Source organism: Notolepis coatsorum, assembly GCF_963971535.1.
Source record: "Notolepis coatsorum genome assembly, chromosome: 18".
Classification (NCBI taxonomy): Eukaryota; Metazoa; Chordata; class Actinopteri; order Aulopiformes; family Paralepididae; genus Notolepis; species Notolepis coatsorum.
In genome coordinates, this window is record NC_140182.1 from 44,224,794 (window position 1) to 44,250,142 (window position 25,349).

Genomic DNA, 25,349 nt, shown 5'->3' on the forward strand with positions numbered 1-25,349 from the left:
AAATGTCTGTATGTGTGTTTCATGTGAATATATTCATGTTTGTACACGATAAGAGGAAACGTATACTATTGGCACACCCGGTAGTAGTCCATTCCATAACTATATGTTACCTTGTAGCTGTCTACAGTGAAACTAGAAGTACTATTACAATATATTAAGTTTAATAGTGCTTCTACTATAATATATTAAGTCGAATAGTGGTTCTATTAGAATAGATTTCTAGAATAATAGCTTCTCAGTTACAGTGGGTGACAATATTGTCACAAGGAAAGATGAAATTACCTACCTGGGTTCCATCCTAGAGGCTAATCTTTCCTGTGACAAAATGGCATCCAATGTAATAAAAAAAGTCAATCAACGAACTCGATTCTTGTACCGGATCTCCTCCCTGGTAAACAAGAATACCCTGAAGACTCTGGCAGGAGCACTCATTCAAGGGTACTACGACTATGCTTGCACCTCATGGTACCAAAGCACCTCAAAGGCACTAAAAACCAAATTACAAACATCTCAAAACAAACTAGTCAGACTACTGCTTGACCTGACTCCTAGAACCCACCTCACCCCTGCACACTTTGCCAACCTAGGATGGCTTAGAGTAGACGACAGAGTACAGCAACTTGCAATGGGCCTGGTCTACAAGATACACTACACACCCATGTACATGTCAAAATACTTCCCAAAGGTCAGTGAATACCACGATCACAACACCAGAGGGAGCTCCACAAATCATGTAAAACCCAGATTCGGCTCAAACAAGGGACTAAACACGTTTCGCAATTATGCCACAACAATGTGGAACGCCCTACCCAAAGCTGTAAAGGAATGTGAATCACTACCCACCTTCAAAAACACTCTCAAAGAACACCTACGGGAGACTGCAATTCAAAACTGGCCCCTACAAATGTCCTAACCCAGTTGTACAATAAAGACCAAGCATGGCTTTGTCAGTATTCCAATGTACAGCCCCACCCAACCCCACCCCACCTACCCAACCTCCTCCAATGTACAGTTTCTATGTCAAATGTATGTCAGTATTCCAATGTACAGTGTTCCCCCCCCCCCCCACCCCCACCTCCAATGTACAGCCCCACCCCACCTACCCAACCTCCCCCAATGCACAGTTTCTATGTCAAATGTATATACACTCTTTTTCTGGATTTTTTTAGTATCACAATTACAAACAGTACTGTATTTGAAAATCTGGTATGTCATAAATGTATAGATGTAGCAGTACTGTCTATCTATCTGTATGTCGTGTGTGTCATATGATGAATTGAAAATGGGGGACCCTGATGGAAACAAGACGAAAGTCTTTCTCAGGTCTGCATCCTCTTAACAATTGTATGTATTGAGCTGTACTGTACCCATTCTGCAATCTGTTAATAAACTTTTCAATCAATCAATCAAAGTCTTTCTCTGGTCTGCATCCCCTTACAATTGTGTATTGAGCCGTACTGTACTGAGCCCATTCTGCAATCTGTTAAATAAAGTTTTCATTCATTCATGATCCCTGGCTATGATTGATCGGTCAGTCCACACATGCCATGGCATTGTTTAACATCTCTGTGTACCTAGTACACACATGACGTCTCTGTACATCACGTGTGTTCGTTTTCGGAATTCGGCTAGTAGTAACGTGCGTTATTGCCACCTGGCATTCCCATTCTCGTCATTACGACCTAGGTTTTAACGGAACATGAATTACTTAATAGTTGTGTCTCACCTTTCTCATTCACAACGAAGCACTGCTTCACGGGGCCAATTTCGGAGAATATCTCCTCCAAATGTTTGTTCGAAGCAGAAGCTGGTAAATTGCGGACGAACAACGTCACACTGTGCCCTGGCATGGCTCAAACGTGGCTGTGGCTAAGTTAACGTTAACTCAACGTCTATCGTCTCGGGTGGTGGCGATCTGATGTGTAAAACACGGATCTATAATACTTTTTTAATTATATTAATTTTGAGATATGGTTCAACTTGCAAGATAATAATATCACAAACACGTCTCGGAAAGAAATTAGACCATCGCATGTTTACATGCGGGGGCAGCCATCTTTAAAATCGAGCGGAAATGTGTCATCTAATCAAATGTTCTTCTTCGTTTGCCTTTCGGCAGGTTTAGGCGCCCGTTGGCGTATTGCTGCTTCTCGCTGTTAGGACTCAAGTACTGCACAGTGTTTGTCACGCCTCACACCCTGAGGTGCAGTAGAGTTTGATTGATTGAAAATGTTATTAACAGATTGCAGAATGGGTACAATACAGTACAGCTCAATACACACAATTGTTAAGGGGAGCCTGCAGAATAATGAAAGACCCACACCACCCCAACAACAGCCTGTTCATGCTGCTGAGGTCAGGCAGACGCCTGCGAACACCAGCTACTAGGACAGAGAGACTTCGGCTCAGCTTCTTCCCCCAGGCCATCAGAGCCCTGAACGCTTGTATACCTTCCACAACGGAATTCGGTTTCCGGGTTCCTCTGATTGGCCGTGACCGCCACGTGACCCGCCCCCCTATCCAGCGCTGCCGCGCGCGGCAGAGCGAGTGGCCGCGGACTCGCTCGCTTCCTCAATTTATACACATGGAAGTATTGACTGAATGACTGAATGAATGAATGAATGAATGAATGAATGAATGAATGAATGAATGAATGAATGAATGAATGAATGAAAACTTTATTTAACAGATTGCAGAATGGGTACAATACAGTACGGCTCAATACACACAATTGTTAAGGGGATGGAGACCTGAGAAAGACATTTGTCTTGTTTACATCAGGGTCCCCCATTCTCAATTCATATAGAACGACTACGCCGTAACAATTAAAAAAATATACCGTTAACTGGAATATGTTGTGCCTTTACACATATGTTGGATTATGTAATTGGTTTGTCATGACAAACAAATAAAAAAATCGCGATTTACCCGCTGGCTACAACAACACTCAGTGACTGCATGTAGTCAGAGCCAGAGCTCAGCGATGCCGCTCGCGGCAGCACATTCTCGCCGCTGGCTGAGCTCTGGTGTCCGCTGGAGCAAGCCAGAGACAGCCGGCGATGCGATATTTTATTTGTTTGTCATGACAAACCAATTACATAATCCAACATATGTGTAAAGGCACAACATATTCCAGTTAACGGTATATTTTTTTAATGATTTGTTACGGCGTAGTCGTTCTATATGAATTGAAAATGGGGGACCCTGATGTAAACAAGACAAACGTCTTTCTCAGGTCTGCATCCCCTTAACAATTGTGTGTATTGAGCCGTACTGTATTGTACCCATTCTCCAATCTGTTAAATAAAGTTTTCATTCATTCATTCAGTCAATACTTCCATGCGTATAAATTGAAGAAGCGGCAGCGCTGGATAGGGGGGCGGGTCAGGTGGCGGTCGCGGCCAATCAGAGGAACCCGGAAACCGAATTCCGTTGCGGAAGGTATACACGCGCCCTGCGTACTGAACTCTCCACACACAAGCACACATGAGCACACACACTGTACACGCTCACACACTAGCAGCCACTTTAACATGAGCAAGCACACACTCATGCTGCACACACTAAAAATAGTATAGTATAACCGGAGATTGTATAAATTAGCATGTACAGAAAGACACTACCAAAGGACCTAGCATGTCCTCCATGCTCTGTAAATAACTTATGTACATATACCGATATGCCCTAATATGTTACTTGTTTATTGCACAATGTTACTTGTTTATTGCACAATGTTGATTCTATTATATGTTATTTGCACATCGTTGCAGGCAAGACCACCCACATTTCATTGTATACTTGTATGCCGTGACAAATAAAACTCTTGACTTGACTTGGGATGCAGACCAGAGAAAGAATTTTGTCTTGTTTACATCAGGGTCCCCCATTTTCAATTAATCATAACATATATGACATACATACAGATAGACAGTACTGCTACATCTATACATTTATGACATACCAGATTTACAAATACAGTACTGTTTTTGATACAAGAAGAGTCTAAAAAAGAGAGTATAACATTTGATGAAGAAAATGCATTGGAGGAGGTTGGTAGGAGGGGGGGTTGGGTAGGTGGGGTGGGGGGAAAACTGTACATTGGAGGTGGGGGGGGGGGGGGGGGTAACTGTACATTGGATTATCGACTAAACCTTACTTGGTCCCAAGAAGAGGGTCTCGTGCAGTGGCGGACTGGCCATCGGGACGTTCGGGACGAATCCCGATGGGCCGGGACCAAAGTGGGCTGGTCAAAAAAAAAAAAAAAAAAAAAAAAAATTATACTTTTTTTTTTTATAACTTTTTTACTTTTTTTTTGGGGCCAGTGTGTGGGCCAGTGTGTGGGCCACTAATGTGGGCCGATGTGTGGGCCAGTGTGTGGGCCAGTGTGTGGGCCAGTGTGTGAGTCGGTGTGTGGGCCACTAATGTGGGCCAGTGTGTGGGCCGGTGTGTGGGCCAGTGTGTGAGTCGGTGTGTGGGCCACTAATGTGGGCCAGTGTGTGGGCCAGTGTGTGGGCCGGTGTGTGGGCCAGTATGTGGGCCGGTGTGTGGGCCGGTGTGTGGGCCAGTGTGTGAGTCGGTGTGTGGGCCACTAATGTGGGCCAGTGTGTGGGCCGGTGTGTGGGCCAGTATGTGGGCCGGTGTGTGGGCCGGTGTGTGGGCCAGTATGTGGGCCAGTGTGTGGGCCGGTGTGTGGGCCAGTGTGTGGGCCAGTGTGTGGGCCACTAATGTGGGCCGGTGTGTGGGCCGGTGTAGTGTGTGGGCCGGTGTAGTGTGTGGGCCAGTGTGTGGGCCATATGTGGGCCGGTGTGTGGGCCATTATGTGGGCCGGTGTGTGGGCCAGTGTGTGGGCCGGCAATAAAACAATAAACAAGTTGCATAAACTAAATCAGATTAAAAATTATCACAGTTCTGGTTTGCCTTAAGATGCAGTTTAAGATGGGTCTTGAACATGGAATATGTAACGAAAAGGCACCTTACAGTCCCCTCTACTGATGGCCCTGGTGGTAATGCCAGTGTCTGCTTTCTGTTGGATGAACTCATTCAATGGGGGAGGGGCAAGTCCATGCAGAACCTTGTACATGAAGCAAGTATATTTGAAAACTTGGAAATTCTCGAAAATTAGCATGTTATGTTTTTCTAAAACATTACAGTGATGAAATGAAATTGGTTTCCTATCAAATACTTTTATGGCTTTTTTGTAGAGTAATTATATTGGTGTAAGAGTAGTGACATATAAAAGAGACCAGTTGATAAAACAGTAGGCCTACTCGATGTGTGATAAAATCATTGAATGCAGAAACATCCTTGCAGCATTAACTGGCAGGCAGGGCCTGATCTGCCTGAAGTTTTCGATGTTAAACTTGACTGTTTGTCACTTTCTTCACATGACTTTTTGAAGGTCAATGTAGAGTCCAATGTGACCCCAAGATACTTGAATTAATGTACAATGTCCAGCTCCGCCTCTCCCAGAAACACATTAGAGTGAGTGACCTCTACTGGTGACTTTGTGAACATCATACACACTGTTTTCTTGGTGTTAAGGGAAATACATGCTTTTGTTAGCCAGTCTTGAATGAGACATGAGACATCAGTGAATGAGATTCACGTTTCCTCCCAACCGCGAGTAGGCCTAGAAGCGCAGAAATGGAGAATGCAAAAAAAGAAGGGGGGAGCTGAAAAAGCTAGAATTAAAAAACTAAAATTGCTAGTAAAAGACGCAGAACAATGTTCTAAAATTACAGACATGTTTACCCGCTGCTGCTGCTAATGATGATGAAGTTCAAGTGGAAGGAACCAACAGTAACATGACAGGTGCATGCAGTAGCCTAGTGCATATTCTACTGTTGGTGTCTGCCGGTTCATGAGGGCTAGCTAGCCTATACTAGCTCTTGCAGTGATTTCAGTCATTCTATTACAAGACAATGTGCTTTCCGTATTCCTGATTCCTTACAGCACGTGGACGTAAATAGTTGTGACTCGTGACGTTTTTTCTCTGACTAAAAGTTTAGTTAGCAATGTTAGGACTAGTGCCCACCACAGCATCAGAAGCTAAAGTGCTAACCTAGAGAGCCAATCAGAACCTAGGACGGGCTGCAAATTAATCGGCTACTAATATTATAATAGTAAATACTAAAATAAAATACTATTATGTTCCCTTCCAAATTTTCATGTTGATATAATATTGGTAATCTAATTGATTGAATTGATTAGTTGCCATTTTACATGCTTAAATAAGATGTACCTTAGAATTCCCAACTGTTAGCCATGTTCTCAATCTGTATATGATTAGTCTCATCTACATGTTTGTAAATAACCACAGCTAACTAGCTTAAGCTAACAACTAGGTCAACTACTACCCCGTAGTTAAACATATGTGATTGCATATAACAGCTAACTGCTACAGCTAAGTTGGTAGTTAGCCTATTCCATTAATGTTGAATGTATTTATGAAGGTTGTTGATGGTGGTTGGCGCTGATTAGCAGACATGATTCCGTCAGTCTGCCACAGGGCAGCTGTGTTTGCTGATGCTGCTCACAACCACCAGTAGTGTATGACTGTGTGAGTGTGAGTGCTTGATGGTTTCTGTGAAGCGCTTTGTGGAACAATGCTGATATACAGTTAAGAATGAGTAATTCGCTTTTGGTTTTTAATAAAAATTTGTAAAGCTATTTTTGAAAACTACAGGGGTGAATAATACTGTTTTCTTTTGCTATTTTCTTTTAGAATACTGTTTTGGAGTCTTAATTTTTTAAATGTTTGTTTTTTTTTATCCACTTTTTCTCCCATTTTCTACATTTTCTCCCATCCCAATTTCGTATCATCCAATTCAACCCTCACCTGTCACGAACGCTGTTTCTTGCCTCCCACAAGCCGGCTGCAATGTGGACTAAGTCATACATAGCACAAGTCCCCTCCGGTACTTGAGGTAACAGCAGTCGCATCTTTTCACCTGCGCAGCTCGATCTCTCAGTGGCGAGGAGTAACGCGTGGGAGGCTCACGCTGCCCCCGACACTTCCTGATTCTACTGCGCAGGCACACCAACCGACCTGTAGGAGTCGCTGTCCACAACGCCCAATCCCCACCCATCAGTTTCCCACCCCCTAATACGGCCAATGTGTATTAGTATGAACGACCAGCTAAACTGAAAGCAATGTGGAGCGCTGGGCTCGAACAGGCGAGCCCAGCGTCTCCAGTATTTGTGGCGAGCGCCTTGCCCACTACGCCACGTAGCCGCCAATTTTTTAAATATTTGTTAAGAATATAGGACAGGCATATATAAGCATTATGCTTCAGTCTGTACCTTTTCAGTCACTGTAAAATCAAATATTGTTAAATGATGGGGTATATTGTATTGTGTGAGATGATGACTGAATAAACTACTACTACTACTACTACTACTACTACTACTACTACTTTGGGTGTTTTCAAAAGGCTGAAAAACGCTGTATGAATTCAAGCCATTATTATTGATTGCTGATGTTCTTCTTATGCAGTTGACTCTGAGGAAAGAGAGAGCGCCCAATCCAGCACAGCTGACCCTGAGGGGAGAGAGAGCGCCCAGTCCAGCACAGCTGACCCTGAGGGGAGAGAGAGAGCCCAGTCCAGACAGACAGACAGACAGACAGACACAGAGAGAGAGAGACAGAGAGAGAGAGACACAGAGAGAGACACACAGAGAGAGGGAGAGACAGAGAGAGAGACACACACACACACAGAGAGACACATACATAGAGAGAGAGAGAGAGAGAGAGAGAGAGAGAGAGAGAGAGAGAGAGAGAGAGAGAGAGAGAGAGAGAGAGAGAGAGAGAGAGAGAGAGAGAAAGAGAGAGAGAGAGAGAGAGAGAGAGAGAGAGAGAGAGAGAGAGAGAGAGAGAGAGAGAGAGAGAGAGAGAGAGCGAGAGATAAAACAGGCTCTTGGAATGGGTGTCTGGGAGGAAGTGGGGGGTCTTTCAATGTTGATTAAACGGCAAGCAACTAATGTCATGAGTGCCAAATTAAAGGACAATAAATCCAATCTAACTGAAATTGTGTAGCACAGACCTTTCTATTAGGGATGCTCGATATTGGCTTTTTTACCGATACCGATATACCGATATTGTCCAACTCTTAATTTCCGATACCGATATCAACCGATACCGATATATGCAGGGTTTCCCGACCCAAGAAATGGAATAATTTCAGGTAATTAACATTACATATCTCTTGTTGTGGAATTAACACAACATTATGCATACTTTTGACAATAAATAAAATATGAATTGGTTCTTACTTGCTTGCCTGGGTAAATAAAGGTTATAGAAATGTAAATAAAATATTATTTCTTTAAAACCGATACCGATATTTTTCGATATCACATTTTAATGCCGATATCGGCCGATAATATCAGTAGGCCGATAATATCGGACATCCCTACTTTCTATGGATCAAACCTCAATATTATTATGGTGTAGTTAATACTTCATGTATCCTTAATCCCTAGGCTAATGAGGCACTAAGATGTTAGTAAAAAAAAAACATATGCCAATGACGGGAAGTAACGGTATATGTATGTGTGTGTCTGTGTGTGTGTGTGTGTGCACTGTGCATGAGTGCACATCTAGGGGCGGTGTGTAGATTTGGTCTCCCTGATGTTGACTCCTTAGCCACAGCCTTGGGTTGTTTAATACTGGACAAGTGTTTCATAACGCCCGTTGTGTGGGCCGGTTTCGGGGCCGGTGCGTGGGCAGGTGCGTGGGCCGGTGTGTGGGCTGGTGCGTCTGAATGTCCCGGGCTGAATTTGTGTCCCAGTCCGCCACTGGTCTCGTGTATTATTGGGTTTAATAGGACATTTATTGTACATGGGAGGGGGTTGCGTTAGGACATTTACAGGGGCCAGTTTCGAATTGCAGTCTCTCGTAGGTGCTCTTTGAGAGTGGTTTTGAAAGTGGGTAGTGATTCACATTCCTTTACAGCTGTGGGTAGGGCGTTCCACATTGATGTGGCATAATTGTGAAACGTGTTTAGTCCCTTGTTTGAGCCGAATCTGGGGTTAACATGATTTGTGGAGCTCCCTCTGGTGTTGTGATCGTGGTATTCACTGACCTTTGGGACGTTTTTTTATTTTACATGTACATGGGTACCTTAGTGTACTCGTGTAGTGTATCTTGTAGACCAGGCCCATTACAAGTTGCTGTACTCTGTCGTCTACTCTAAGCCATCCTAGGTTGTCAAAGTGGGCAGGGGTGAGGTGGGTTCTAGGAGTAAGGTCAAGCAGTAGTCTGACCAGTTTGTTTTGAGATGGTTGTAATTTAGTTTTTAGCGCCTTTGAGGTGCTTTGGTACCATGAGGTGCAAGCATAGTCGTAGTACCCTTGAATGAGTGCTCCTGCCAGAGTCTTCAGGGTATTCTTGTTTACCAGAGAGGAGATCCGGTACAAGAATCGAGTTTGTTGGTTGACTTTTTTTTATTACATTGGATGCCATTTTGTCACAGGAAAGATTTGCCTCTAGGATGGAACCTAGCCAGGTATGTAATTTCATCTTTCCTTGTGACAATATTATCACCCACTGTAACTGAGAAGCCGTCGGTCTTGCTGAGTTTGTTATTTGAACCGAAGAGAATGGACTCTGTTTTACCCAGGTGTAATGATAGTTTGTTATCAGCGAGCCAGATGCAGATTTTGCCTAGTTCCGAGCTGAGGGTTTTTTCAACCTGTAACTTGTTCTTGTCAGAGACCAGCAGGGCTGAGTCGTCCGCGAACAGGAACAAGTTGCAGACTCAAGCTGACGACATGTAATTTGCATAAATTAGGAACAGTAGCTTCCTTGTGGAACACCACAGCTCACTGGGAAGGGGGGGGGGGTGGATAGGGTACCGTTTACCTCCACCATCTGTTCTCTCCCCTCCAGGTAGGATTGCATCCAGCTCACTGATAGACTATCAAAACCAATGGCTTTTAGCTTGTCAATCAGAATGGAGTGATTGACAGTGTCGAAGGCCTTTTGTAGGTCCAGCATGACCATGCCGCAGTATTTGCCCGCGTCCACCTCTTGTTTGATGTGGTCGTTTAAATAGAGAAGGCATGTGTCAGTGGAGTGGGATGTTCTGAAGCCAGATTGGAATTCGTAGATTAGATTTTTTTCCGCAAGGTACTTTTCGACCTGTTCATATACTATTTTTTCCATGACTTTCGAGATGGAGGTAAGGATAGAAACTGGGTCTAATTTGCTGCCCTTTTTGTGCAGGGTGTGTTACTCTCGCAATTTTGAAGTCTTTGGGTGGAATTAATGGAGAACGTGGAATTAATCATAGATATATATGGAATTAATCACCGCTTTCACAATCACCACTTAATATTGATGTTCCACAGTTCATCATCTAGTTATTCTTTCTCATGCTTTCATCAAATAGCGTAATTACCTACTTTGATCTCTTGATAGTGGTGACATTCCATAGTTAACAGAGAAAGATATAGTCATTTTTATGCACATTTCTTTATATTTTAGCCTATTTTCTGCTAATTTTGGTCCCTAAACAAAGTTGGCATTTCATAAACTGGGCCTGTCTGTAAAGCTAGGACCCAAAGAGCCCCATTGCATGATCCAAAAAGAGCTCCATTGCATCCATGTGTGATGATGTGAATAAAAAGCCCTTTCAATGTGGTGATACAATTGTTTGCAACTGAATCTCACTGTATACAAGTTAGTTATACAGCCTGTGCAATTGGGCTCAGTATTCAGTCTGAGCTTTACAGTTATACACTTGATTTATGCAACTCAAAGACCAGGGTACAATGGTTAGAGACCATACAACATATTTGTACATACATCTGACATATTTGTAAATGTGTGACTGCTCTTCAGATATTTTGAGGTGAGAGGTCTAGGCCCTCTCTTTAGCCTTATTATTAAGCCCACTACAGGCGTAAAGGGATTTACACTGGTCTCACAGTGATAATAAACAGGCACTAAGCTACTATTGAAAACTATACACAGTAATCTATTCATATGGACCCTAGTTTGGAAGTTTACCAGCACACATCTTTCACACACACATACTCAAACTCACATTTCACCCAGTTCTATATCGACCTATGTAAACACCCCATATCTCTCATGGACTCCGTCACATGATATCTTTCATACTCTTTGCGACTTATATTCTGTATGTTAATGTTTTACTTAGTTTATCTACTATCATATATGTATTTTGTTAGCTCACCATTCTAGAAATCCAAGGATAAGCGTTCTTTGTATCTCCATGCTGCTGCAACATGATGCTTCATTAAATTCCACCTTCAACCAGACTCAAGTCCGCCTCCGTGAATAATGCATTTAGATTATTCCATATCATCGAAACAGTGATGTGATTACATTCCACAACATCTACATTATTCCTTTTCGATTTTCCCACACCAGGCACCGTAATGATTTAGCCACCTCAGTAGGTGGTACCAGAGATTGGTTATCTTCATGGGCTTCAAAACACTAAGCTACTAGTCAGCATTAGTTAAATCTAAATATGATCTAGACATTGCTTTTCATAACAGTCTACTAGAGCTACTACACTAAGCTACTAGTCAGCAATGGTTAAATCTAAATATTATCTAGACATTTGTTTTCATAACACTCTATTAGAATTTGCCACCTTGGGTTACGTCAGATTTCTGGCCTTGCACCATAAGACTCTTACGCTACATTGCTAAACACATTATTTAATTATTACATTATTAAATAAACCCATTTAAGAGTGGCATCATGATAACTTTTATTGAAAAAATAAACAAACACTCACATGCTGTAACATGTCTTGAGTTTTTAAGTTGCATAGCAAGTTATTTCAAGTAGTATAGGAAATATTCACACCATGAAATGGAAACATACTATAAAAGGTCTACCAAACAATGTTATATCTTCAAATCCACCACTTTCATTGGACATGTTTTGCCCATGACTTTTCCCAAACAACCTTCTCTCTTTTTCTTTACTAGTTTTCCCAAGGCTATCAGATTACGTTAAATTTCTGTAACACACAGAATAATATTTAATACAGATCTACTTCTATATTCAAATCTTCCATACATGTATAGTGCAGATTATGACTAGTGATGACAAATCACACTGAAATAAGTAGCCACTAACTACTGTACTTAAGCCTACTGGGCTAAACTATGAAATGGATTTTAAAGGTGCACTAAGTAGTTTTGGGAGAGAAACTTGAAGCATGCCATTGTATTTTAATAACATAACAAACTGTCTTCAGAGGAAAATGTAGTCCCTCGAACGTTTGAAGCTAGAAAGCTAACTGAAAAGTTACCTCTTCATTCTATTGTTTACAATAGCATTGTTAGCATATTGTTTACAAATATATTTACTATTCAAAAGAAGTATCTCCTAGGCTTGCATTTGGTTCACACAGTGCCTCAAAATTATTTCGTTTTAATTTATTATGACATAAGAACTGTATGAATGTTTTGTAAAACAATTGCAGGCTCTGCCAATGTCTCTGTAAACACAATTCTCTCCCCAAACTGCATAGTTCCAGAGATATACAAGAGTGAGGGACACAGGCTCTATTGAAAGCAGGTGGGGTGAATCTTTCTGGCATGTTTTAGGCCCTAGCAGCCCCATTATGAGTGACATGTGGGGATTGAAATGAAGGGAATTCCACATCCCGAGGGCAACATTATTTGATCTGGGACGGCCCCAGGATGGTAGATAAAAAAAGGCTGAATTCACATACAACCACACACTTTCTTTTGAGACAGTTCTTTTTCAGTTTGGGATGAATAAAACTGTACGTTAGGACGGTTCTTCAGTTTAGGATTAATAAATCTGTACTTTAGGACGGTTCTTCAGTTTGGGATGAATAAAACTGGACTTTAGGACAGTTCTTCAGTTTGGGATGAATAAAACTGTACTTTAGGACGGTTCTAGGACAGATCATCCTATAGTGAAGCATTTCCATCCTGATGGGAGCAGCCTCCTACGGGTTGACTTAATTACATAATGCCATGGCTGTCTCAGTCATCAGAGGCCATATGGAATAGTTTTGAATCACATCAGGTTATATGACCACATGAACACAAGATGTACAGTAAGCTGGCCCCCGGATGAGCACTCCTATGCCAAGATAAAGATACTTTGCACATAAGACTATAGGTCAAAATCACAAATGACTCGACACAGGGAAGCAACAGTTGAGATTAGAGGATCAAGAGGACAGGGTTTGACATAAATCCATACACATCCAGATACTTAATATGCCGAGACACATTGAAAAAAGTTGTTCTGGTTGCTGGCGATGTGTATCCTGAATATACACTTATGTTGGTGTTTGGTAATTACCTGCATCTACAATAGATCTGGCTTTTTACCTACTCTACTCAGGTCTGTAGATGACCCTTCATTTCAAGATTTAGTCCAGGTTTAGTCATCATTCCCACATGGCTTCCTCCACAACAGAAATCACAGGAAGATCACATATAATATAAGACTATTATCATAAACATACTGTAGTTAGTTACTCTTTAAAATAACATCAATCTATAACAATTACTGAGCTATTTTGATCTTGTTTGGTTATAGCCTACTCTTTTCCATAAAGGCCATCACTTCGGATATCTCCTCCACCGCGGTATGATGCTTATACCGAATGTTTAACTTCCTGTCAGAAAATAACTTAATAATTAAAAAAATCTTGGTGAGTGCAAAATTAATGTTGTTGTTTACATGTTGCGTGCATATATCCCCTTCCTACTTGTGAAATGCACTTGATTGGATAAATTACATTAAACTCTTGTGCAAATCTATGTATTTATGCTTGGTATTCCATGTGTTTTTCATTGTCTGCCTAACAGCAACTTTACTGGGCAAGTAGCAGCTTACATAAATTTATTTTAATTTATTATTTTAATTTATTTTATTATTTATATTAGGTCACAAGTTTACGGTAAATCAGTTTTTTTCCATAGACGATTAAATGCAATGCAACACTCTGCACAATGGCTAACTGATGGGGAAACGGCTTAAGGATTGAAGTTGAGGTAGGCCTTCAATCTAATTTAGAATTAGTGCAACAGTGGCTCGGGAGGTAGAGCAGTCGTCTGGCAATCCGGAGATTCCCGGTTAGATTCCCACTCCTCCCGGGCAACGTGTCGATGTGTCCTTGAGCAAGACACTTAACCCCTAATTGCTCCCGATGAGCAGGTTGGCACCTTGCATGGTTGCCTCCGCCGTCGGTGTGTGAATGTGAGTGAATGGGTAAAAATGTGAGGAACAAATTGTAAAGCGCTTTGGATAAAGGCACTATATAAATGCAGCCATTTACCATTTAGAATGATAATAAACTCCCCAACCAATGGGATCATCCCAAAATGTAAGTCTTAAAAGGAAATTGTAATAGTATTGTAGATTGTATATGAACCATAGCTGGGGCTACATCTCGGAGTGTAAACTGAGAAACTTAAAAAATAAATGGTTTCTTTCCCCACAGTTTCATGTCACTGCTGCTGAATTGTATTGCATTGTCTGCTTCCGTCTGCACTGACTCTGGCTGAGTAGCGAGCGTCACATCTTGGCCTTGAGAGGAGCCAGGCTGAGGGATTGGAGGAAGGCGTCCAGAGTAGCCCGGTACTCCTGCGGGTGCCTCTTCAGGTGGCCCGTGTGTGTCGAATCCTCCCATTTCTTCGCCGTGACATCCATCCCTCGTTTCTGCCAGAGGTGGACCAGCTCTTCCAGGGCCAGCGGGTCAGACAGCGTGTCATTCTCGCAGTAGAAGAACAGCGCGGGCGCGCTGAGCGGGGGGTCCCGGAACACATCGATGGCTCTGTCAAAGTAAGCCACCGTTTGGTATTTGAAGACGGTGAAGTAGAGCAGGCTCGCTTGTGTCACCAATTTCTCCCAACGGGGAAATACATTTTTACCCAGACCTGAAGGGAGCAGAGAAATCACTGCCATGAGAGTGTGTACGTAAAAGATGACATATCTCAAAAGAACGCAATCGAACCTAATTCAGGATATGACAGCATTATGATTATTGTGCTGCGGAATATCTGGCAACCGTGCATTTAAAGAGGTGCTGCAAGTGGTATTATTTTTGTTAAAATAAGTGTTAAATACATTTCCTGGCATCCCATTCCCACTTTATCCAATCAGGAGAGAGAACCCTAGATATGTTTATGTATTTCAAGAAATCTTGCCAAGTAAAATTAGCTTACTGCGCTGGGGTAATTATATTACATATTTCAAGAACATATATATGTGTAGTATAAAACTACTTTTTATTTCTTATTTTAGGCAGACAATTTTTGTAGTGTGGCGTTCTCTCTCCTGATTGGATAAAGTGGGAACGGGATACCAGAACATTTATTTTCTGTTTCCTGCAGAGCGGAGGGACTGGGAGACCCATGTTACTGACCAAACACTCCATATCAGTGATGGCTGTCAGCATGTAGAGCTATTATTTAAAAAACTAAATTACAGCATCTTTAAATAAGGCGAATGCCTGCAAAGAATGAGTAACACAATACTTCATCAACTGATAAGAGTAGCTGTACATTACCTACAGCCATCCTCTCTAGAGACCCAATCACCAAGCTATCGTAGATGTGGCCCCTGATCCTCCCAGTGAGCCCCTGGTATTTCTCCGTGTCCTGGGACACGTGCACGAGCAGCTGGGCGAACGTGTATCCGCCGAGGGAGAAGGCGTGCACAAGAAGCGGGCGTGAGACGAAGCGCTCGCTGTGGAGCAGCTCCAGAACCCTCCCTCCATATTCCAGTCCCCAGCGAGACCACACGAAGCCGGTTACCTAGGAAACGGCAGGGGAGAGGGAAGACATCAGCGCTACTCAGTGAGCAAGCAACACTCAGGCTCTGCTGCCAGCAGCTGGAGAACTTACACCTGCAGAACTTGAGAACTATTAGGAATGTCTGACCCTTAACTCTCACCAAAACCTGCATGGACTATAACGTATATTATGACCATAGGGTACAGACCCTCATCGGAACCTTGGGTCTACTCTTTACTCAAATATATATATTTAGATTCAATAATTTTTTATTGCTTATATTTATTGTAATGTATATTAAAGGTCCTGTGTCTTACAAATGGCCTTTCCCAGTGTTTAACATTGTTTTCTAGCAATATGGGGTTGTATCAATGGGGTCTGTGTCTCTAATTCTCATTTTGGCTCATCAGTCCAGTCTCAAGTTCACGAGATCCTCCCTCACTGAACTAAGCTATTCTGAATTTTGCGTACCTGTGACGTCCAAGAATTCTCATCTGCATAACTATGGTTGTAGCTACACTCAACCATTCGCTCAACAACAGAGCGAGTGGAAATACTGACACTTCCTCAAACGGGTTGACGTGGCGTGGGTGCCGACAGAGAGAGCAGAGAACGAGCGAGAGAGAGGGAGAGAGAGGGAGAGAGAGAGAGAGAGAGAGGGACACGGAGCATTTACACTAGAGCAGGGCTATTCAACTGGCGGCCCGCGGGCCAGATCCGGCCCGCGGGATGATTCTGACCGACCCGCAAAAGATTACATGATAATAAAAAATAATAATAATAATAATTTCTTTTAATTTTTTTTTTTTTTTTCAATATTTTTTTTTCCATGTCAACGTTCACACGCACAATTGAGCCAAAAGTCACTCAATTAATGACAGATTTCATTGATAAATTGAGGGAAAACTTTGCAAGTCGATTTGATGAATTTGACATGCCCAGAGAATTGATGCATTTTGTGAGCAACCCATTTGCCAATGTAGCTGCTATTTCCACAAAAGGACAAGAGTTCCTTGCATCACTTCACATTGATGAAGGTCTCCTGCAACTTGAAATAATTGACATGCAAGCATCATCTGCTCTGAAGCAGGCACTTGAGAATGAATCCACCACAACATTTTGGATAAAGTGTATTCATGTCAACACATTCCCCAAAATAAAAACACTGGCAATATCTGTGCTAACAATGTTTGGCTCAACATACACCTGTGAATCCAGTTTCTCTCACATGAATGCCATTAAAACAAGCAACCGTGCCTCCTTGACAAATGAGCATTTGCATCACTGTTTGCGGGTAGCCCTCACCTATGAACCCTCTTTCTCTGCCATTGCCCAGTCAAAGAAGTGCAATCTCTCTCATTAGATGTGTGTATGTAGGCTAGGCCTGTCTGCCCCCCACCCCCCCTGATGTTTGAGAGTTAAGAGTGGACAATAAGTGCTAATAAGATGCTGTGATTGGCTGTTGTTGCACAGACATGAAGCACTTTTTCATAAGCTCAGCTATAAATGTGTTTTTTGTTCAAGTGTTGATGTTAGAATGTTCAGATGCACATCATGCACTTGTTTTTTTTTTTTTTTTTTTTATATTGAAATGTTGAAGAGGAGATGTTGCAGTTGTTGCACAGTCATAAATGAAGCACTTTCTTTGAAAAGTATACTACTTTTGCAATATAGTTAAATAAAAGTTGTGAAAATGTGGTTGCGTGTTGTGTCAAGTGTACATATATTCATAGCACGGGGAGGCGCCGTGGCAGTCCGGCCCCTGGCCCCTTGGGTTTCTGACAATTTGGCCCCCTGAACAATTTAGTTGAATAGCCCTGCACTAGAGGCTGACATGTGAGTGGATTTTGACTCCCGCTCCTTCCCACTCCCACAGAAATAATCCCATCCCATCCCAATCCCAAGTGAGAGTTTAGAAAAAATCCCACTCCCTCCCACTCCCACAGAGGACTGATCCCAATCCCGTCCCAATCCCGAGCCAAACTTTTATAGAATCCCACTCCCATCCCACTCCCGTTTACCAATCCTGCTCCGTTTTTCTTCCTCAGTATAAAATATGCAGTACATGGGTCACATCATGTCTGTAGGGCTGTACGTTAACTTTTTTTGCACATAGCACATAGCAGAGGTTGATAGTTTTGTAGCACAGGCCAAAATCTTGTAGCACAAGTATAAAACGTGTTATATTTGTAACAGTCACAAATGTGCCTATTGTATTTGTGTTATTTAGTTGCAGTGCCATGTTTGGCTGTCATTTTCAGGCTGACAAGTTGACGTCACACAGCCAGACACGTTACGTGTAAGGAATTATGGGATTTGGTGTTGGTGTATGGACTCTACTAGGGGTGGGAATCACCAGTTTCATCACGATACGATACGATATTGATTATTTGGACAACGATACGATATTTGCCGATATCACAAAGTCTGCCACGATACGATACGATGCAGGTGCCTGCAATCGATATGAGACGATAAGCCCATTTAACACAACCAGTAACATTTAGATCAACTCAAACAAGGTAATGAAAATATAATTTTAATTTTTTTTATTTTGCTCTTCCAGACATTTAAATGGAAAACAATGTAGTTTTTAACACAAATAGACCTCATGTTCACTGTAAAGTGCCACGTTTTGATATATTGAGCTTTAAATTTGAAATAACAAATTAGATTTTTTGTAACTCACAACACACAACCTAAAACCCCTCCCTACCTCCCTCTCCCAAACAGTTCCTAATTTCTTTTTATGTTGCATGATCATGTATACATTTATTATGTATTATATTTGTTATGTTTAAATATCAACATTATCTGGCCATCCTCAGTAAATACTATCAAACTCCTTTGACCTCACCTACTTAAAATCATTGACGTAGAGAGAGGGACAGAGAGAGGCTGAGGCTCCCCCACCCCCTCCCTTTCCTCACTGTTTTCTCTGCCTCTGAGCCGGGTTAGCTTAGTTTAGTTACCGGTATTGATTGATTGATTGAAAAGTTTATTAACAGATTGCAGAATGGGTACAGTACAGTACAGCTCAATACATACAATTGTTAAGGGGATGCAGACCAGAGAAAGACTTTTGTCTTGTTTACATCAGGGTCCCCCATTTTCAATTCATCATAACATATATGACATACATGACATACAGATAGACAGTACTGCTACATCTATACATTTATGACATATCAGATTTGCAAATACAGTACTGTTTGTGATACAAAAGTGTCCAGAAAAAAAGTGTATATACATTTGGCGTAGAAACTGTACATTGGAGGAGGTTGGGTGGGTGGGGTGGGGTTGGGTGGGGTGGGTGGGTGAGGGCTGTACATTGGAGGTGGGGGGGGGGGGGGGGGGTTGGGTAGGGGACACACACACATTTTACACTGTACATTGGAATACTGACAAAGCCTTACTTGGTAATTTACTGTACAACTAGGTTAGGACATTTGTAGGGGCCAGTTTCGAATTGCAGTCTCACGTAGGTGTTTTTTGAGAGTGTTTTTGAAAGTGGGTAGTGATTCACATTCCTTTACAGCTTTAGGTAGGGCGTTCCACATTGATGTGGCATAATTGCGAAACGTGTTTAGTCCCTTGTTTGAGCCGAATCTGGGTTTTACATGATTTGTGGAGCTCCCTCTGGTGTTGTGATCGTGGTATTCACTGACCTTTGGGAAGTATTTTGACATGTACATGGGTACCTTGGTCGCGTAGTGTAGCAGCTAACTAGTTAGTTTAGGTGAGGATGCAAATCATGTAAGATGCATTGGAAGCGTTGCGGGGAAAAACAGGCAGGGACTTATTCCCTGGTCGCAAAATGCGCACTCTAACATAACATAGCAGTAGCACGCTGTTGTTGTTGGGCTGCCGGAGCTGCGCTTGGGCAGAAATGAGACTTGCCACAGGATTTTCAAAATAAGAGTATCGATATGAACCGAACGCTTATCGCTAGGGTGCTAGTGTAGCCGGTGTGATCTTACTGCGTTGTGTTTATTTCGATTCAACCCCTGTTAAGGTATTGCCCTGAGTGGGAGTTGAACCCCGGCCTCCCGCACCGGGGGCGACATCACAGACCACTGTACCAAGAGGTGAACTCACCTCTTGCTACTCGGTCTGGATGCCTCTGGGGAGTGCGTTTACTTGCAGTACCGCTTAACGTCCACAGCCACGTCACTACTTGTACCCGTGACTGTGGATAGACTGCGGTACCTCCGTTACACTCACCCCCCTAAACTCACTCCACCCAGGGCATCCGGGTCACGGCACCACGTGTAGCCGGTGTGATCTTACTGTGTTGTGTTTATTTCGATTCGACCCGTGTTAAGGGATTGCCCTGAGTGGGAGTTGAATCCCGGTCTCCCGCACCGGGGGCGACATCACAGACCACTGTACCAAGAGGTGAACTCACCTCTTGCTACTCGGTCTGGATGCCTCTGGGGAGTGAGTTTACTTGCAGTACCGCTTAACGTCCACAGCCACGTCACTACTTGTACCCTGCGGTACCTCCGTTACACTAGTGCAGTAAATTCATTCATCGCACAGACCGATTTTTTCATAGCACGCTGTACAGCCCTGATGTCTGCCTTAGTTAAATATAAAACCACCAAACATTTACATTACTGAAGCACCGATGTATCACTCCCGTCCAAATCCCGTTGATTTTGTTGTCATAGTTCCCACTCCCTTCTGCTCCCGTTGACTTTTACTCCCGGTCCTGCCCAATCACGGGATTCAAAGTGAAATTGACTCCCATCCCGTGGGAATCCCGAAAATATGTCATCCTCTAATTTACACACACACTCTCGACCGCGCGCACGCACAGAGTCGGGAGCACTCGCATATCACTGTCAACCTGCTGCAAAATATAATTGCGCACGCTCCCACGCCCGTATTCTGATCCATGCAATAATATTCACAGGGGTATATCTTGTCATTTGAAACAAGTTACCAATGCATTGTCCCGTGGGATTATGCCCCCCCACGGCGAAATTTTATAATATCCCCCTCAATCTCTCTATGTCTCTCTCTGTCTGCCAGTGCAGACTGTGGGTGACTGTCACTCAAAACGCTTATGGGCAGAGCCCAGCCCAAAACAGCTTGAAATCTTGAAGTGGAAAAATGCTGCTTTAGAGTACAAAACAATGCATTTTTTTTGAAAAGAAAACTTACAGATGTGTTCCATAGACTCACAGGAAATGTGTAACATTGCCCAAATAGTGAAAGGAATAGCAAAACACGGGACCTTTAACTCATTCAGCGCTAGTCACGAGAAAAGTCGGGTTAACTCGCCAACCGTTCAGCGCCAATCACGAAAAAAGTTGGGTTTTAATCGTTATTTCTTTTATTAGCTATATCCATTAATTTTTCATCCATCCAGCCTGATGTTATCATTGGGAATGGGTCTGAGCTAGCAAAGGGCAAATACGCCTTCGCCTTCCAGCCGGTATTGCACATAATTGAAATCCCTTCCCCTTGGGCTGTACGTTGATCTAACAAGTCCGGTCCAGGTTTTCCTTCTCAGGCATGCAGTATCGTTATAACACATGGACTGGGGAGACCGAGAGCAGCATGCAGGGAGCGAAATTAACTTTTTGACTCACCGGCCAGTGGCGGGTAGATGGGAAGAGTCTACCCGCCAAGCATATTTCTTACCTGCCAAATTTTTTTTGATTAAAAAAATATATATATATATTTTATATAATTTTTTTTTTAAATAAAATATATATTATATAATCATACTTGTAGTTGTATTATCTGCGAGACATCGCCACCACGCAATAAGTCAAAATGCTTGCTATCTGCAAACAGCTCCACTGTCTGTGTGTATACTTGAGTAGCCTCCAGCTCCAGCAAGGATTCTCCGGCCCTGCAGCTAGACCCTATATTCAGCTAGACCCTACATTCAGCATGCAAGGATTCTCCGGCGATGCAGCTGGACCTATTTATAACGTTACCGTTCTTTTGTCAAATCACATTCAACATGCCCTCAGCTAGAATACGCATTCAATCAATGTTATAAGACATTGATATCAGGAGCTATCTGTAGCTACTGCTAGCCCAGTAGATAACGTTAAGACAATTTAGTTTACTGGGACATATGGATCAACGTGAGCTAGCTAAGCTAGCTAACGAGGGACCGGAGGTATTATGCACTCGAGTAGACTATTGCTGGAGCATTTGTTGATATCAGCAGCTATCAGTAGCTAGCCAGCTAGATACCGTTAGACAATGCCTCGTCATGTATTAAACTAAAAGTGAATAGTTGACTGGGTCATTGTTTAAACAGTAACGTTAGCTCTTGGCGGTCCGATATAGACTAGAGCAGATGGAAGTAAACAAGCCAAATGATAGCTTCCGATTGGTCATTTGCTTTTTTTCTCATGAAACCAGTCACGTCACTCTACTGTGATTGGACCTAGTGCGATGTGGGACTTGTAGTTTTTTAACGATCTCGCGGCGGAGAAAAAAAAGACGAGCGGCTATAATCTGTACTCGCACAAGAGTATCGTTATGAAGTTATGAACTACACGTCTACACGCCACACGGCGGGCAGCCCTCTAAGTGTCATGCGCCAAAGGTAAAAACAGCCCGCCCCTGGCGGGCGGCGGGCTTTAGTTTCGGTCCCTGGCAGCATGGATTATGCCTTTCAGACATATAAATTAACGTTGGATCAATAAACGCGATCAATATTTGGAATGGCGATCAGGAATTGGATTAATCTTTTTGCAGGACATCAAAGACCAGGTAAGGACTCTATGTTACGAATCTTGGGTTAATCCGATGTTTCTTTCGTGTGTGTGTGTTTCTGACGTTGGCTGCAGGCAAAGCACTGAGAAGCGATTTTTCAGCCCCCGCTTCTGTTCACGCATGATGACACATATAATACCGATAATCTAGCATTATTTTCAGAACGATTCATAAATCAAGCAACAAATGGCACAATTTCTAAGGAAATACATTGAAGCGCCGTTTGCTCGAGTTTCTTGAGATTAGACAGAATGCTCTGGAAATATACTCTTATTCACCACGGTATAAAAACGGAAATGTACGGATGAAAACAATCTGTTTTGTGCATGTCGACTGGAAGCAACTCACTGACAATCGACGGGTGTATTAGACCCATAGCTATAAGATATATTTTAAGCACTCGCAAATGTCGCAGTCTCCCCATTGGTGCCCCGACCCCTGGCGCTGATTGAGTTAACACCTGTGCCTTTGTTTATACTAGGGGTGGGAATCACCAGTTTCATCATGATACGATACGATATTGATTCTTTGGACAACGATACGATATTTGCCGATATCACAAAGTCTCTCACGATACAATACGATACGATTAGATTCAGGTGCCTGCGATCGATATGAGATGATATCATATGCCCATTTAACACAATCAGTAACATTTAGATCAACAAAAAAAAGGTAATGAAAATATCATTTGACATTTGTATTTTTGAGCTCTTCCAGACATTTAAAGGAAAATCAATCTATTGTTTGTAATACAAATAGACCTCCTGTTCACTGTAAAGTGCCACGTTTTTATATATTGAGCGTTAAACTTTAAGCTACATTTTTTGGAACTCAAAACTCACAACCTCCCTCTCCCAAACCGTTCCTACAACAATTTGTTGATGTTGCATGATCATGTATAGGCCTACATTTATTATGTATTATATTGTTTATGTTTAAATAACATTTAAACATCAAACTCCTCTGACCTCATCTGGTCTTTCCAAAGACGCGGGCACACACACACACACAGAAAGGGAGAATGCTATGCTGTAACATCTACACACACGGAGCTACTGCTGTTGTTCTTGGGCGGATATGAGACTCGCCACAGGATTTTCAAAATAAGAGTATCGATATGAATCGATCTTATTACATCGCATCGATCCGATTCGATTGTTGATAATTACATCGATGTATCGATCTGGATCGATGTATCGTCCCACCCCTAGTTTATACAGTTTAATTTTCTTTCTTCCATTACCCTGCCCATACCTGTACCTCCCCTCCCCCTTCCTGCTATGATTCCCGAATCCCCCCCCCCCCCCCCAAAAAAATATATATAAAATGATCCTATGTTATCTTAAGAATCCGACGATAAGATACCACCATGATACAGGAGTCACAATTGAACATAGTGAGTTATACCGAGTAACCACATTCTGTAAACACAACACAGTGAATTTATAATGTCATACATTTAGTATGTGATGGTATAAAGACAACACCTCAATATACACAAAGTCTTCTGCTTCTGCTTCTCTTCTGCTTTTCATCTGAACAAGAGATTAGCTTTTGTATTAATCAATAGGACATAAGGAGTGCTCGCGGGATTCCCCAAGTAAGTAAACAAAAGTAGAAAATAAACAAAGTAAATGTACCTGCTACATGGTTGACATTGTATCATAATATGCATATCCTGGAAGTACTGCAAGTACTGTGAAAAACACCATGGTACCGGGCTGTCACACATCGATACAATATTGTGGGGTGAAAGGATACCATGCTGCATACTAAAGGTTCACAGCCATCGGTTTGTGCCCTTCTTACCTCAGACTCCACCACGAGTATGTCAAAGCCGCTACGGAAGTATATTTCACAGTATCTAGCCACAGCTTTAGGCCGCGACCCCAACCAGGGTAGCATCAAGAGAAGAGGTTTGGTGGCAACAGGGATTGGAGTCCGATTTGGAGGAGTGGGAGACTCGTTCAGGAAGAGGGTGATGTTCTTACAGATGCGATGTGACGTGACCCCGCTGATGGCAGCTGCCCTGGCAGCCAGCATAGTGACGTGCTAACTGCTGGGACCGGGGAGTGGGAGTATAGCCAGAGTCTGAAGGAGAGAGAGGAGAAAAGGAGCTTAAAAGAACACGCCAACATCTTGGGAAATTAGCTTACCATCTTCTCCAGAGAGAGAAAAGAAGATAGATACCAGTTTCCTCTCTGTGCGTTCAGTAGAAAGCTATCTGGTTGCATGTTAGCCTAGCTTAGCACAATGAATGGAAGCGGACACGACTGGGTTAGCCTGCGGGAGAGGTGTTAGCTTTCTGCTGCAATTCGAAACTGGCCCTGTAAATGTCCAAACCCACCCACCCAACCCTCTCCAATGTACTGAAGTATTGACTGAAGTAACTACTGAAGAGGTTATGAAAAAGCTCAGTATGCTGCAGCCAACAAAAGCCACAGGCCATGACAATATTCCCACCAGATTTCTCAGAGACTCTGCTTCCATCATAGCTCCCATTGTAGCCCATATCACCAACCTCTCCATCAACCAGGGTCACATCCCGCAAGAACTCAAGCTTGCTAGGGTAACCCCTCTATTTAAAAAAGGAAGCAAACTGGATCCAGGTAACTACCGCCCGTTTCTATCCTTTGTTCCATATGAAAGGTAATTGAGAGGCTGGTATATGAGCAGATAGACAACTACCTGACTGAACATAGACTGCTGTACCAGTTCCAATCAGGTTTAAAAAAAATCACACTCCACTGACACCCGTTTACTGTACCTGACCGATTATATAAAACGTGAGATGGACAAGGGGAACTACTGCGGGATGGTCATGTTGGACC

At 42.7% G+C, this 25,349-nt stretch overlaps 2 protein-coding genes across 4 annotated transcripts in view; both read right to left on the minus strand.

Annotated features, from left to right (window-relative positions):
• The window catches only part of rbm28 (RNA binding motif protein 28), a 38,410-nt gene extending 36,364 nt beyond the window's left edge, over positions 1-2,046 (minus strand). For all 3 annotated transcript variants that reach the window (XM_084334816.1, XM_084334817.1, XM_084334815.1), the window contains exon 1: positions 1,727-2,046. In XM_084334816.1, the coding sequence (XP_084190942.1) occupies positions 1,727-1,850 (124 nt within the window). In that variant the 5' untranslated portion in view covers positions 1,851-2,046. The remainder of the gene's footprint in view (positions 1-1,726) is intronic.
• A 12,502-nt stretch (positions 2,047-14,548) lies between these two features.
• On the minus strand, positions 14,549-24,561 carry LOC311245344 (transmembrane protein 53; the record flags this gene model as incomplete). Its single annotated transcript, XM_084335187.1, has 3 exons — positions 14,549-14,910; positions 15,543-15,789; positions 24,328-24,561. The coding sequence occupies 3 exons, from the start codon at positions 24,559-24,561 to the stop codon at positions 14,549-14,551; spliced, it is 843 nt and encodes a 280-aa protein (XP_084191313.1).
• Between the last annotated feature and the right edge of the window lie 788 nt (positions 24,562-25,349).